At 49.4% G+C, this 15,967-nt stretch overlaps 1 protein-coding gene across 3 annotated transcripts in view; it reads left to right on the top strand.

Moving 5' to 3' along the window:
• Positions 1-15,676, top strand: part of NR1I2 (nuclear receptor subfamily 1 group I member 2) — a 28,672-nt gene extending 12,996 nt beyond the window's left edge. The window contains exons 2-9 of one of the 3 annotated variants that reach the window (XM_019729657.3): positions 5,047-5,265; positions 7,305-7,438; positions 8,756-8,943; positions 9,828-10,102; positions 12,040-12,182; positions 12,404-12,520; positions 12,855-12,960; positions 14,366-15,676. In XM_019729657.3, coding sequence (XP_019585216.2) covers positions 5,234-5,265; positions 7,305-7,438; positions 8,756-8,943; positions 9,828-10,102; positions 12,040-12,182; positions 12,404-12,520; positions 12,855-12,960; positions 14,366-14,510 — 1,140 coding nt within the window. In that variant the 5' untranslated portion in view covers positions 5,047-5,233 and the 3' untranslated portion in view covers positions 14,511-15,676. Of the gene's footprint in view, positions 1-5,046; positions 5,266-7,304; positions 7,439-7,814; positions 7,953-8,755; positions 8,944-9,827; positions 10,103-12,039; positions 12,183-12,403; positions 12,521-12,854; positions 12,961-14,365 lie in introns of those variants that run through there. The other 2 variants (XM_019729656.3, XM_074331499.2) reach the window with 2 other exon arrangements.
• The last annotated feature ends 291 nt before the right edge of the window (positions 15,677-15,967 follow it).

Below are 15,967 nucleotides of genomic sequence, written 5' to 3'. Positions count from 1 at the left end.
ACTGTTGCCCTGTAATTCAAGCTAAAGTCAGGGAGTGTGATACCTGCATCATTGTTCTTTTTTCTTAAGACTGCTTTGTCTATTCGGGGTCTTTTGTGGTTCCAAACAAATCTGATGATTTTTTGTTCTATTTCTTTAAAAAATGCCATTGGGATTTTTATGGGGATTGCATTAAATCTGTATATTGCTTTGGGTAATATGGCCATTTTAACTATGTTGATTCTTCCAATCCATGAACACGGAATGTTTTTCTATTTCTTTGTGTCTTCTTCAATTTCCTTTAAAAATGTCTTGTAGTTTTCAGCATATAGGTCTTTCACATCATTGGTTAAGTTTATTCCTAGGTATTTTATTCTTTTTGCTGCAATTGCAAAAGGAATTGTTTTTTGTATTTCTTTTTCTGAGATTTCATTGTTAGTATATAGGAATGCAATGAACTTTTGTACATTGATTTTGTAGCCGGCCACATTACTGTATTCGTTGATTGTTTCTAGTAGTTTTTTGGTGGAGTCTTTAGGGTTTTCTATATACAACATCATGTCATCTGCAAAGAATGACAATTTAACTTCCTCATTCCCAATTTGGATGTCTTTTACTTCTTTCTGTTGCCTGATTGCTCTGGCGAGGATGTCCAACACTGTTGAAAAGCAGAGGTGATAGGGGACAGCCCTGTCGTGTTCCTGAACATAGAGCAAAGGGCTTCAGTTTTTCACCGTTAATTATGAGATTAGCTGAGGGTTTGTCATATATGGCCTTTATTATGTTAAGGTATTTTCCTTCTATACCTATTTTATTAAGTGTTTTAATCATAAATAGATGTTGCATCTTGTCAAATGCTTTTTCTGCCTCAATTGATATAATCCTATGGTTTTTGTCCTTTATTTTGTTTATGTGATGTATCACATTGATGGATTTGCGGATGTTGGACCATCCTTGTGCCCCTGGGATGAACTCCACTTGGTCGTGATGAATAATCTTTTTAATGCATTCTTGCATTCAATTTGCTAGAATTTTTTTGTTTAGGATTTTCCATCTGTATTCATCAGAGATATTGGTCTGTAGTTCTCTTTGTTTTGTGTTGTCCTTGCCAGCAGAATTTCTCACATGGTGGTTTAGGGCTCCCCAAAGCACAAACGCAGAAGTTATCAGGCCTTCTTCAGGTTCAGGCCCAGAACAGGCACAGTGTCACTTCCCTACATTCTATTGCTTAAAGCAAGTCACAGACCATCCCAGATTCATCATGAGAGTTGCTGTCACGAGGGTGGGAATCCCGGGATCATCTCTGGAGAACAGCTGCCATAGTTCTCTACCTGGGATTTCATAAGAATAGGAAAGAACGGACTACGGATTGTACCAGCGTCTGTTTATTTAACAGCAGAAAACTTGGCAAAATAAAGTAAGTTGTACCAGTGCTAGGGAGTGGGATTCTGGCATTAATTCTAATACCTCCTCATTACAGAATTGGGGAGTGTATTAATCAGACACAGTTGAAGTAAAGGCCTCTCCTCTGTCTCTTTGGAGACATTTCTTTCATCTTGGTGTGTGTCATCTATTGAGCTTCTTAGGTAATTCGCGCATCATGTTGTAATTACGTCTTGCTTCCCTACTAGGGAACAGCATTTATACTGATGGCGGAGGGAGTGCCATCCCACTGTCTTCCTTTGCCAAAAGTTGATCATTTATGTGCAGAATTTCTGCCATCCGTCTGCATAGCCCCAGTTTCTGCTATTCCCAATGGCTCTAGAATGAAGCTGTGAACTTAAGGAAGCTTGCTCTCCTCTAATGTGCACTCTGAAACAACACCTTCACATAAAAATTTCCCTTCCTGTGATACCATGTTTCTCCAAAAATAACACCGGGTCTTATATTAAGGTTTGCTCCAAAAGACACATTAGGGCTTATATTCAGGCGATATCACCCTGAAAAATCACACTAGGGCTTATTTTCCAGTTAGGTCTTATTTTCGGGGAAACACAGTATCCTTTGATTTTGGAACAGTCTTTTTGACTGTTAGCAGTTAGAAAGTATTATGGCTGGCCTTGGATTTCTGCCAAAACAGTCACTTCCAGCTTTTGCAGAACCTGGAAAAGAACCCAATATAACAGAGGATGTGATAGATGCTCAACACACGTTTGTTGAATGAAATGATAAATGTTCTAATAATTGTGATGGTGAATAAGTGAATTAACATTTTGCAAAGGACCTATAACACTGTGAATTTCAATAATTGTTAATTACCACTTTAGTATATACCCCATCCTTTAAAAAATTATTTATTTTATTTTTTTTAAAACTTTTATTTAAGTGTGTTTTTCCAGGACCCATCAGCTCCAAGTCAAATAGTTGTTTCAATCTAGTTGTGGAGGGCGCAGCTCATAGTGGCCCATGTGGGGAATCGAACTGGCAACCTTGTTAATAGCATCGTGCTCTAACCAACTGAGCTAACCTGCTGCCCCAAATATATTTTTCTAATGTGCTGAGGTCAGCACATGACTTCCAGGGAATTTTATTTTTTAAAGACTACTTTGTTCCTTTTATTTTATTTTATTTTATTTTTCTTTTTAAGGAGGGCGCAGCTCAAAGTGGCCCATGCGGGGATCGCACCGGCAACCTTGGTGCTACCATGTTTCCCTGAAAATAAGACCTAGCCGGACAATCAGCTCTAATGAGTCTTTTGGAGCAAAAATTAATATAAGACCCGGTCTTATATAATACAAGACCGGGTCTTATATAATATCATATCGTATCGTATCATATCATATTATATCACATCATATCATGTAATACCGGGTCTTATATAATGTTATATAAGACCTGGTCTTATATTAATTTTTGCTCCAAGAGACGCATTAGAGCTGATTGTCCAGCTAGGTCTTATTTTTGGGGAGACAGGGTACCAGCACCGTGCTCTAACCAACTGAGATAACCAGCCACCTCCCTTATTTTCTTTATTGAGGTATTAATTGATATATAACATTATATTAGTTTTGAGTATACAATGTAATGATTCAATATTTGTATACATATATTGCAAAACAATCACCACAATAGGTCTGGTTAACATCCATCACCATCGCTTACTTTTTGACACAAAGTCTGCACCCAAAATACTAATCCCAAACCTTAGATTACCCCAGTCACCACAGGGCATTTAATATATTTACATTTAATTATCAATGTATTTGCTACTTCCACCATCTTGTCTTGTGCTTCCTATTTGTCTCACTCTTTCAGTTTCTTTTTATCTCTAGTTGGATATTTTTTTTCTCCTTCCATTTCTTTCCTTTCTATTAACTTCCAAGTTATACATTCTATTTCTAGACTTTTAGGGGTTACCGAGATATTTTAACAAGCATATTTTATTAATCAAAATCTGGATTATTTATTGCTATTTTTCCTCCTTTAACCCTAGAAAACTTTGACTGTGATCGTCTATCTTCTGACTTACATGTTATTGCCATTTCGGTTGTGTTTTGCTCTTTCTAACTCCCAAGAAATTGATAGTTTGTTCAGATTTTATGGTCAATGTTTATTCATTTTTCAAATCTGCTTGGTCAGCTTTATAGTCTGGCTCTTTTCTTAATTCTTCAACCTCTTCTACCATTTATTTAAACAGATTCTGTGTTAAGTAGTTCAGGAGTCTTTGCATGTCTAATTCTTCGGTAAGTTGCTTTTGCTTGCTGGTTCTTGCTCATGGTACTGTGTTATCTTTGATTCACGATTTATGAGTTTTTGCTCATATTTCTTGAAAATTGCTTGTGTGAGTCTTTGTGCCTAAGTGGAAAGTGAGGTTACGTAGAAAGGAGGAATGTGTCTGCTTCTGTGGGGGGCTGGGAGCACTACACCCCAAGAACACTTTAAGTCAAATTCTTGGCGTGAGTTTTTGTGAACACCTGAAGTATACATTTTGTCTGCAAACCTATATGAGGTCAGGATTATGACTTGAAAAATCGGAGGAGATTCCCCCCCACCCAACACCTCTTCAGTTCAAGTTCCCAGTCAGCCTATTTTATTTGCAGTTTTCTGGAGGGTCAGCGTCAGGGGACAGATTAATTTCTAGTTCATCCTTACAGGTAAAACTGTCACCTTTCATCTGTCATGCTATTAGACACAGAAATTTTTGTGTTGCAATTTTACTAAAAGTTTTATTTTGGTTTTAGAAAAAGCTACATCGTTTGTGGCATGGTGGCCCTTTGCAATCAGTGCCCAGAGATACTTTTGGGAAGAGTAGTGAATAGGACAGTTCACAATTTCTACTCATCATTCTCAGTGCCCATCCCAGGTAGAATTTAGGTCACTTTCTCAAGGTGAAATTTGCCTGGTGAACATCTTAAGGATAGCTCTATCAATAGGTACAAATTCCACAACTAAGATTGAAAGGACAACAACTTGACTTGGAAAAAAGTCCTGGAAGTACACACTGTTCCCAATAAAGTCCTGTTTTTTAAAAAAATCTGTGGTTATTCACTCGTACCCCAGCTTGACTGGCACCCAGACCATTCTCTTCCCGCCTCTTGTACCTGGCTCCTCTCTATGTTTCTCCCCATCTGGTTAGTTTCTCCCCATCTGGTCAATGGAAAATCATCTTTCTGCCCATCCTTTCCAGCTCTCTCTGGAAGACGGGGCCACAACACACCTGAGGGGCCACCCCTCCTGGTTCTCCCCAGTCACAGAAGCCATTTTGAACAAGAAGCTTGTCTCATGGGCTGCTCCCTATTCAGGCCTTTGACCAGCTCATGGTCTCCTAATCTCAGTCCATTCAAGAATTACTTCTACGATCTAACTCAGATATCCTTTTCTTTTTACTTCTCATTTCTTCCTCTTATGTTTCTCTCTCCCATGTTCTTATTCACAGGTTTTACTCCAAGGCCCTATTAGTGTGTATACAATGACATTGTTTCATCTTTCTTTATGACAACTCCAACCCTGCCCCCACTTCTTCCATGATAGGTCGTCTCTTGTGTCCACAGAACCAAATGTGAGTGACGCACAGGGAGGACGCCTTCGCATATCCCTTGTAATTCCCTGTGGTTGTTTTACTTCTAGTCCCCGAGGCCCAGAAGCAAACCTGGAGGTGAGACATGAAGAAAGCTGGCACCATGCTGACCTCGTGCACCGCGGAGATGCAGCCTCCGCTCCTGGAAAGCCCACAGTCAATGCAAAGGAGGGAGATGGGGGTCCCCAAATCTGCCGTGTATGTGGGGATAAGGCCACTGGTTATCACTTCAATGTCATGACATGTGAAGGATGCAAGGGCTTTTTCAGGTAGAGTAACCTGTCAACCTTCACCTATTAGCCACCTCTGACACACTGGGTCACATCTAACTAGGGTTCTACCATGAGTCCATGGGGTACCATCTCAGGGCCTCAGCTCGACCTTTCTCCAAGGTTCAAAATGTGGGCCAGTGGCCCATTCAAAGTCCCCTTCATTAGTCTCAGGAAAGCCATTTATCTCTCAGAGGAATCCTTTATCTGCTGTCTTCCTACCCAAGAAAGGTCTCCTTCCATTAAGATACCTTGTTGTTCCTCTACATATTCTTTAATAAAATAGAAAAATCAGTTCATAAAAGAGGAAAGAATTTGAAAGTCCAGAGTGCAAGTGTTCAAATCCGTCTCAGGGAGTGGTTGTTAAATAAAGAATGGTATAACATAAATGAAGACTATGACAAAACAAGCTCATCTAGAAACAGGCAGACAGGGAGGTCCAAAAAAATGAAGGACTAGAAAGTTCCAGCTCAAAGCAAGACAGGCCCGGACAGAAAGGCTCACGTTTTCCAGCTGAAGAAAGAGAAGAACAAAGCTCAATGCAGGGCTCAGACCAAAAGAAAGAGAAGCCAGCCAGAAAAGGAGGAAGGACTGTGTGAGGAAAGGTCTCTGGCAGCTCTCAGGAAGGACCAGGTATGACAGAGCAGTTCCCACCTCAGGGACACACTTGGGACTCGCATACATTCTCAGGACAGCCAGCCTGACTGGGCCCTCTGCAGAGTTCTTCCTGGTGGCTGGACAAGCAGATGGAAATGAACCCTAGAGCCAGGGCCAACCCTATAGTCCCAAAGATGGGCTGCGAGTTAGCGTGTTGGGGGGTGTGGGGGGCAGGGGCCAGAACTCAGGAGGGCTTCCCGGCAGGGATCAGCTCAGGGAGGCACCGCAGCATTTCACTGTCCCATAGCCCAGCGCCCTCCAGCCCAGTGAAGAAACCCCAGCTTCAGTCTGATGTGGTCAAGCCTGAGCCATTCTCAGGTCCCACGAGGTCAGGTGGGCCTAGGACAGGTCCGAAGACACCAACGTTCCTGCAGGAAATGAATATCTGTGTTTGTGGATTATAACAGAGGCCAGACACAGTGATAGTACCAGCCTGCATTTAGTTACAAGTGACAGAACACTCCACTCAAAAGGGTTTATCAATAAGGAGCACACGTTACCTCTTGTGATTAGCAGTCTGAAGGCTTCGGGGTTGGTGAGTTCAGCAGCTCAGTTCTGTCCGCTTTTCTCTCCTGCCAACCGACATGAGAGCTCTGACCTCAGCCTGCTCCGCTTGGGGCAGCATAGTGTTGGGGCCACAGGCAGGGAGCACAGTGTTCAGCCTGGAGGCAGAAAGCCCCCTCCCTTCCCCAGCCCTTACTCTAGACTGGGGGACCTGGGGTCGCTGGAGGGACAAGTAAATCTGGGGAGGCTTTCTACCTCACTGGACAATGGCTTTCCCATTGGAAGTGGCTTCTCCTGATTGGCCTAGGGTGCAAAGCGGCTCAGCACCCTGTAATAGTGGGGTGTGTGGGCACTGCAGGCATGGGCCCTTGCACGGCTGTGTCTGGGGCAGTGGGGTCAATGCCTTTTAGAGATCTCAGCACAATCCTGGAAGATGCCACCTACATGGAAACATCCCACAGGTCCTTGGTAACAAGGATGAGGGGATAGGCTGTGGTGATGAGGGAGCTGGGCCTGAGCCTGGAGCTGAAGCATCCCAGAAAGCAGCTCTGGCTGCAGGGGTGGGCGAGGGGGCTATTGAAAGCACCGCACAGGGTGAATGTTGCAGGAAAGCTTTCCTCCTCCCCACCTCATCCCCCAACCTCCTCCTGGGCCTCCCGGAAGCCCAACCCAGACTCCAGACCAGAAGCTTGAGGAGCCCTTGCCACGTCCTTTCTTATGAACCGGTCTCAACTCAGAGGTAAAGGCAGAGCCCACAGCGGGTGTGGCTAGTGTCCCCTCACCTTGAATTAGGCAGGGACAGGCAGACAGAGAGGGGTGGCCCAGAGCTCCCTGGCCTGTTCCCCATGGCCTACCATTTGCTCTTTGTTCTCTCACAGGAGGGCCATGAAACGAAACGCCCGGCTGAGGTGCCCCTTCCGGAAGGGCACCTGTGAGATCACACGGAAGACCCGGCGGCAATGCCAGGCCTGCCGCTTGCGCAAGTGCCTGGAGAGCGGCATGAAGAAGGAGAGTGAGCAGCGTGATGTGCCCTGGGCAGGCAGGGGGTGGGGTGCATAGGCGCTGGGAGCCTGATTCAGGTGTGCCCGGGGCCAAGTAAGAACGGGCCGTGAGCATGTGGATTCTCATGTGTGCAGCGCGTGTGTGCATGTGCAGAGGTGCCCGTGGCAGCGTGTGGACTGTGTGCAACCGAGCAGGAACATGGAGCAGAGCTTGCAGCCCATCTGCCTGCACCACCACAGCCTGTCCTGGGGGACCTGACAGACGGAGGGCATCTTATCTTCTGCTCTGGGTGTGGTGGGCGTCTCTGGCCAGGGCCGAGCCCCTCTCATCCCTTAGTTGCCCTTACATGATTCCTTTTGTCTCTTTCATAATGTTCTTATATTGTTTCAGCCATATTGGGGGAGGTGAATTTAGGAGCAGGAAGCCAGAGACGCATGGTGTGATATGACCCCCAATCTTCCAGTGGCTAGGACCCCTCAGCTGCTGCAGACTGGGCATCCTACAGAGGACCTGTTTGCAGACAGGTGACATAGGGTGGTCTCCTTCTACCTGTCGATCTTTGGTATAACGGTGCTCCCAGGTCACTCTGAGATTAAAGTTCATTGGGAAAAGACTGGAAATTTTAAGTGCATATTTGTCTCCATCAGTCACAGAGTGGGCAGCCTTTTTCCAGGGACAAGTTCCCGGGCATGTGGGCAGAGATCCTTTCCTGCTGACGAGCAGAGGGCCAGGCCCTCACCTGTTATCCCTGCTTTTTCCCTCCAAGGATCCCATAGCTTCGCTCTGCATTTACAAGTAGGCTCCAGAAATGCATGGAAGGCCCTAAAGCTGTAGGCTACACAGGAATTGGCTGAGTCGATATTTCTTGCTAAGCAGTAGCCCCAGCTTTCCAGGGGCTCGGAGACCGAGAGACCTTGGGGGACTTTGAGAAGTCTTGTTACGATATAGCCAGGAACTATATTACGCACTTCCATGCAATGCCTCATTGTCGCGGCAGTAGGAGGTGAGCACTGTCACTCATTATTATAAAGAAGGAAACTGAAGGCAGAGAGGTTAAGGAATTTGTTCAAGGTTGCCGCTAGGTGGCGGCAAGGCTGTTATTCAAACCCAGCACCTTTTGATTGTGAAGCCCAAGCTCTTTCCACTTACACAAAATGATCACAAACCCCACCGCTGGAGGCAGCACAGCCCTCCGTCCTTGCCCAAGTGTTTCTTCAGAGGAGTCTAGAGAAGGACGGGTTTCTTGTCACCGACACGCCCCCTACTGCTGCCAGGGGTTACAGGAGGGTGGCCTGGCTCCTGAGCCTGCTCCTGGCTGTCTCTGCAGTGATCATGTCGGACGCAGCCGTGGAGCAGAGGCGGGCCTTGATCAGGAGGAAGAAGCGAGAACGGATCGGAACGCAGTCCCCCGGAGCCAAGGGTCTGACTGAAGAGCAGCAGATGATGATCAGGGAGCTGATGGACGCTCAGATGAAAACCTTTGACACTACTTTCTCCCACTTCAAGAATTTCCGGGTATGAGGCTTTAGAGTTGGCTCAGCAACCATGCTAGCTCCTCAAAACCCCAATCTCACTTCCAGGGGTCTTCAAAGAGTGGTCCCTGGACCTCCAGCAGCAGTAGCACCTGGGAACTTGTTAGAACTTGTTAAAAATGCAGAAGACCTTCAAAATTAGAAACTCTGAGGGTGGGCCCAGCAGTCTGTGTTTAGACAAGACCCCCCCAGGTGATTCTGACGCATGCTCAGGTTTGAGAATCTCTGCTCTCTTCTTGCACCACGGGTAGGAATTGGGTCTGAGCCGGAACTGGCATTTGGGAAGCTGAGTTGCCTAAGGCTTTATGAGGACACACAGGGTCAGGGCCTGTTGCGGGTATGATGTTTGCGATCTGCTGTTACTGATCCAAGAAACGTTAGTGATCTCGGCACCGACGGCCATGTTAGATCCCTGCACCCTCCTCCCACCCTGTGCTCACAGGTTCTCTGGTGCCCTGCTCTGCTCATAGAACTGGTAGCCAATGGCGCCAGAAGCCTTTTCTTTCCATCTGCAGCTCCCAGACCCTTCTCTCTGAGTCTCCTGAGCACAAGGTTGAGATGCTTGGGACACACCCATTGGCGGAGCCCCTTCACCTTCCCCTGGGAAGGGAGCAAACCCAGATGAGGATGTGAAAGACCAATTCACAAATCTAGAAAGTGTACCACCTGATATGAGAGCAGAGAGCAGATACAAGTGTTCTCTGTGTGTGTGTGTGTGTGTGTGTGTGTGTGTGTGTGCGCGCGCGTGCAATGGTGCATCCTCTCAGGCTGCAGCTGTGGCTGTGTGTACCCATCTGGGGCTGTGTGGTACCCATCTGGGGCCTGTTTGGGAGAATACATGCTGTCCTACCTCCCGTTCTCCCCCAGCTGCCAGAGGTGCTCACCAGTGGCCGTGAGATCCCAGAGTCTCTGCAGACTCCACTGGGGGAAGAAGCTGCCAAGTGGAGCAAGATCAGGGAAGATCTGTGCTCACTGAAGGTCTCTCTGCAGCTGCGGGGGGAAGATGGCAGCGTCTGGAACTACAAACCCCCAGCCGCCAGCAGCGGGAAAGAGATCTTTTCCCTGCTGCCCCACATGGCTGACATGTCAACCTACATGTTCAAAGGCATCATCAACTTTGCTAAAGTCATCTCCCACTTCAGGTAGGACACTGGGCTGGGTGGATGGGTATGCGAAGGAGCAGGAAATGGCCAACAGGTTCAAAGGGTCTGGGGTAGATCTCTGTGAAGTTGGAGGATGTTGGTAATCAAAGACCCTCTTTTATCTCTGCCCCCAAGGCCACCTGGAACCTCTAGGGAATGGCGCCCTGGCTGCATGGCTCCTTAGCTTTGGGACTGTGGGCCTGCCATTAAACCTCTCTGTGTCTCAGTCTGCTCTGCTAGAAGGGAGCTAAGAACTCCGATCTTTTAGGGCTGTCATATGAAATAAGAAAATATCTGAAGACCATCTAGCTCGTACATGACAGAAATTGAGATAGTAATTCCCTCCTCCATTTCCCGCCAAAAGGGCAGCAATCACAAGTTGATAAGTCCAGCACAAAGAAGGAGCTGGAAGAAAAGGGAAGGAGGTGCAGAGGGAGAAGAAGGAAAGAGACAGGAACAGACGCTCAGTCTCCAGCAGTCTGCCACCAAGAGAAAGTTGAGAAGGCCATGAGGAGGAGGTCTGATCCTGACAATAAAAGGGTCGGGACTCCCCAGAGCTAGGCATGCAGGCAACAACCATGGAACAACATTTAGTGAGAAACCCGGGAACCTCTTGGTGTGGTGGCAACCACAGCCCCATAATATGTAGTGTGTCACGGCTGGAGATGGCCCTGGGCATATGTGTCCTGGGGTTGGCCACCTGGCCTTGCCAGGCCCGGTCAGGCGGAGCTGAGTCATATACAAGGAGCCCCTGATTTCATCAGCAGACAGAGGGCAGCTGATATTCCAGAAGCCCACACATAAGACATCTTTAATGGGGGGAGGGTGGCCACAGGCTGGAGTGGGGTTCAGATTGTGCCACATTAGGTCAAGGGAGCAGGGAGAGAGGCCTCCTTACACATGGGGCACTTGGCCATCCCCACTGACATCTGATGACCCACAATTTAACCCCAGGGTGGGAGGTCACTTGCTGCTTCTTGTGGCCACAGTTTTGAGCACAACCACCCAGGAGACGGACATGACTATCACTTTCAATCTACAGGAAGAAAATTGGTTAAGGAGGTTAAGGAACTTGCATGGGTCGCAGTTAAATTGAGAGGCCAGATTGGAAGAACAGAGTACAGATGTCAGAGCCACTACCTGCCAGGTGCTGGGCTGGGCACTGGGGAGATGAGAATAAGATCAATTTTGTGGCATGTGTAGCTCAGTATTATGGATCTAAAAGAAGGGAGGTGTGAGGAAAACAAGGGACTAAATTTCCGAGGAGAGCAAAGCGGAGGGCCTCTCAGGTTAGGAGGGGTGTCAATCTAACCATGAATAGCAGGGGCAGTTCCTGTGGCTAGGCTTGTGCGCAGTGCTGGGAGTGGGGCTCAAGGCATCCAGGCTTGATGTCCCTAATAGACCTCAGGAAACAAATACCCCTGCTGCATGGAACTCACACTAAAGGAGGGGCAGCAATAGAAAGACTCTGTACTCTGGAAAGACTTCTAGGAGGCGCAAAGACAACTTGGCCTGAGGACTAGCAGGATTTACCTAAGTGAAGCTAACAGGGCAATCATTCCAAGTGGGGAAACTGAGGCAGCAAGGCTGAGGCCAGGGACCAGGAGCCAAGGCCTCGGCTGTGGGTCAGTGGCTGTACAGGGAGTTGGAGGAAATGGGGCCAGGCTGTGAGGGAGCTGGACGCCAAGCTCCATCGGCAGGGGCGTCCCTGACGGTAGCAGGAGACTAGAGGAAGGTGGCAGGGAGTCCTGTGCTTGGCTGGGTTGTGAGGGGGAGAGGGTGGCAGCAATGAACAGCAGCTGCCATAATCCCCTGCAGTAGGAGCACATCCTGCTCTTCCCTCCCTGCCCCCTCCCCCGATTTCTGGATTATGGGAGTGGGTGCTGGCCTGTGAGGCTCCCCAGGAAGCTGGCATCCCCTCCCATCCTTGCTGCCAGGGACTTGCCCATCGAGGACCAGATCTCCCTGCTGAAGGGGGCCACCTTTGAGCTGTGCCAGTTAAGGTTCAACACGGTGTTCAATGCAGAGACTGGGACCTGGGAGTGCGGCCGGCTGTCCTACTGCTTGGAAGACCCTGCAGGTGCCTGACTGCCCTCCTGCCCTGGCAGAGGGAGGGAAAGACAACTGGGGAGGGAGGACAGGAGCCACTGGGACGTGCCTGCCCTGGGATTGTGGGGCAGAAGCCTCGGTGATGGGAAGAAAGAGCTTGATAAGGGGAGTCTGGGTCTTGGGCTCACTTCCTGACAAGTTTGCCCCTCCCCCCTCCTCCGTTCCTCTTTCCCCCTCTCCCTCCTCCCCCAGGTGGCTTCCAGCAGCTTCTCCTAGAGCCTGTGCTGAAATTCCACTACATGCTGAAGAAGCTGCAGCTGCACAAGGAAGAGTATGTGCTGATGCAGGCCATCTCCCTTTTCTCCCCAGGTGAGGACCCACCTGTCCTGCCCCCGCCCCACGCCTGCTCACACCCACTCAACTTTAGTGCAGCTCCTATCAGCCCCTCCTCTGCCTGCCCCAGGGAAGGTCCCAACCAACAGCGGCTTCAACCCAACCCGCAGTCACTGCAGAGCCGGGATGGGGACTCCGCCACTTTCTCCTTGGGTCGGTGGGGTGATGCAGTGCTCCCCTCATTTCCCTGCCTGGGTGTCTCTGGCCCTGGGAGGTAGTTGCCTGGCACTGTGCCCTCTCTGGGCTGGACTGAGCGTGTCTTTGCCCCCATGGCCTTGCTGGCACCACCCTGCCTCCCTCTTCCCACCAGACCGGCCAGGTGTGGTGCAGCGCGGTGTGGTGGACCAGCTGCAGGAACGATTCGCCATCGCCCTGAAGGACTACATCGAGTGCAATCGGCCCCAACCCGCCCACCGGTGAGCAGCAGGCAGCAGGCGCGGGAGGGGTCCCCTGGCAGCCCTGCCCTCCCAGCTCCCACCTGCTCTGGGCCTCTGTGGGACAGCAGAATGGAACCACGCCTGGGGCAGCCTCTGATTATTACCAGGGCTTTGGCGCCCTTTTCTATGACCTCCACTGAGGCCTCCTGCCCAGTCAGCCTGAGCTCCAGCCCAACAATGGAGAAACCTGAAAAGGGCCTGAGGCCATGCCCAGCTCATGGGACTTTGCTGCCTGAGGCACAGCTCTCATCTGCCCAGGGCCTTCAGAGCATCTGTCATCAGGGGGTGAGAGCAGCCAGGTATTCTCCTGAGGCTCCTACAGGGTCTTCTAGCAATAGCCAGCAATAATCATAATGATAAAAAAGATAGCAATAATGATGATAAAAATAAGTCTGTAATAGCTACCACGTATCGAGAAGTGGCAGCCCTGGTGCCCAGCACTTTATATGTATTGTCACCACTAGTCTTGAAAACAGCCCCACCATGTGGGTGCCACCACCATCCCACAGGGGCCTGGGGCTTAGGGCGACTGCCCCTGACTGTCCCACAGCCAGGCAGGTGGGATCTGGAGGTGAATCCAGGCTGACCAAGCCCACAGCCCTCCCTCCCGAGCACTGCCTAACCGCCTCCCAGAACAAAGACAAAACGGGGCAGGAATGAGCTTGTTCATTCGATTGTTCTGGTCACCCCCCTAACGGAGGAAGACCGCTCAGTGCTTGGTTAGACAGGGGCTTCCGTCCTTTGCTGGGCACAGGCCTGGGCCGTGAGGTGAAGGCCAGCACTGGGCATGTAACGTGAACTTAAAGCCTCGAGTCCCGACTTGGCCTGCCGCAGCTTTCTTCTGAGCTCAGCATCCTGGGATGCTGTGGTGGCCGTGTCTTTATTTGCTCAGTCCTCCCGGGTATGGAGCCAGGCGGCATCATGGGGATACTGAGGCACGAGGTGTGTCTCCTCCACTAGATCCCGAGATAGAGTCAGGAAGGGATTGCTGCTTGCAGCCCTTGCCTCCACAACCACTCCACTCAGTCCTGACCCCCAGCCATTAGCCAAGGCAGTGGCCTTCTCCCCCAAAATTGAGCTATGCACTTGGCATCTGCAGTGCCTAGGTGCTCTCATGGAAGTCTCTGTGTGCAAGGACTGGAGCCCAGAGGATGAGGTGCGATGGCAGGGCCGGTCCACACCTCCAGTCCCCGTCTGTTCTGTCCTCCTTGTCGCAGGCTGAACGAGAAGCTTACGAAATTCAACCGAGCCTTGTCTCTTGGCTGACCAGAGATGTCCTGATTAACACCTCACCCCCTAAACTCGTGCAGCTTCAGAGCGGGCCCAGGGTTGGTGGGTGGGGACAAGGGGCCGCCCCCAACCTTTCCTGTGACCCCACCTGCAGGTTCCTGTTCCTGAAGATCATGGCGATGCTCACAGAGCTGCGCAGCATCAACGCCCAGCACACCCGGCGGCTGCTGCGCATCCAGGACATCCACCCCTTCGCCACGCCACTCATGCGGGAGTTGTTCAGCATCTCGGATGGCTGAGCGCCTGCCCGGGGGCTCGTCTCCCTGGGGCAGCCACAGCCAGGGCCATGGGGGCCACGGCTGCTGGGCCTACACTGACGGACGTCGCTGAGAGCCGACTGCGTCCTATGGGTCCTGCCTTCTCAGGGAATTCACAACCACTCTGACGACACTAGCTAGTGAGCCGCAGGAAGGGGACATGGGCCCCCAGCCCCCAGCTCAGTCTGTGGAGAGCAAAGCCACAGATCCTTATATGGAGAGTGCACTGGCCAATGGGTCAGGTTCATGAAGAGGCAAGGCCACTGTTCCCTTAGAAAAGGCCCTGTGGTCTGGGGATTTCGTGTTGTGGTGGGAGAGGGGAAAGGGGGACCGGGGCTGTGCCATCGGACAGTCTGTACCCACACCCAAATTCATTAGCTTCTTGAGTCTTTTTGCTGTTACTTCCGGTGCTCCCATCTCCTGCTTCCCCCTCATTTTCACTCGCAGCCTTGTTTCCTGAGCTGCTGGGTGAGTTCCAGGCCTGTGTCAATCAGCAGGTGCATTAGTGTCTCGGAGTTTTCTAGAAAGAAGCCAGAAAGCCTGCACCACATGTTAGGAGCTTGTCAGGACCACTCTGTATGTCCATTCTTCCCTCCTTCTGGCCACCTCATTCCGTGTGTCTGCATCCACTCAAACACATTATTAAGTACCAACAATATGCGACCTGCTGTGTGGTATACACGCTAACTCACACATGGATCCTGACCTTGGAAAATTTATAGTTCAGGAGAGAAAACAAAGCAGAAACACAAACGACTTCAATCAAAAGGAGAAACGACAGGTGAAGAAATCTTATGAAGAAATTTCTTTGTGTGGACGCTAAGCTATGCGGTTCTACATTCCCCCCGGGGACCCAAGTGAGGGGTCCTTGGGACGTGTGTTTGCGGGAGGAAGGCACTGACTGGCTGTGTGCACATGTGTGTGACTTGGTGTGGGTCTACTCGTCTGCCCTGGGGCTCGGGTTTGCTCCTGAGGCTGGAACACTGGTGCGTTGTGACGAGGCTACATTGACAGGCTGTTAATAAACGTGCTCCATCGGCATGTACGTATGTTCCCATTTACACGTCTATTTTCAAAGCTAAAAAGTATGGAAGTGTCTGCTCTGTTTGTACCATTTTGAGTAAAAACGTTTTTGCTTTTTCTGTCAATTACATTTTAACTAATTTTACACAAGGCATTCCCCAGGTAAGAACTAAGCTTAGCAAATCTGTTCCTAGATTTAATGTCATATCAAGGCAAGAGGACTTAAGTAACTTTCCACTAGAGGTTTAAACCTTTTCTTGCCTTCTTCTCAGGGGAAGAAGACATGGGGGTGGGAAAATAGAAATGTCATATACATAATAAATTTCTTTTTTTTTACTACTTACTTTACTATTGCCCATTATACAGCTGAAGACTGTTGGTGCAAGGACATAAAAATGCATTCACTTGGTTTTCCC

The sequence above is a fragment of the Rhinolophus sinicus genome, chromosome 17 (assembly GCF_057876585.1).
Source record: "Rhinolophus sinicus isolate RSI-liver-muscle chromosome 17, RSI-T2T, whole genome shotgun sequence".
In the NCBI taxonomy this organism is placed as follows: Eukaryota; Metazoa; Chordata; class Mammalia; order Chiroptera; family Rhinolophidae; genus Rhinolophus; species Rhinolophus sinicus.
The sequence above is the reverse complement of the archived record's forward strand: the minus strand, read 5'-3'. Positions and strand labels throughout refer to the sequence as shown.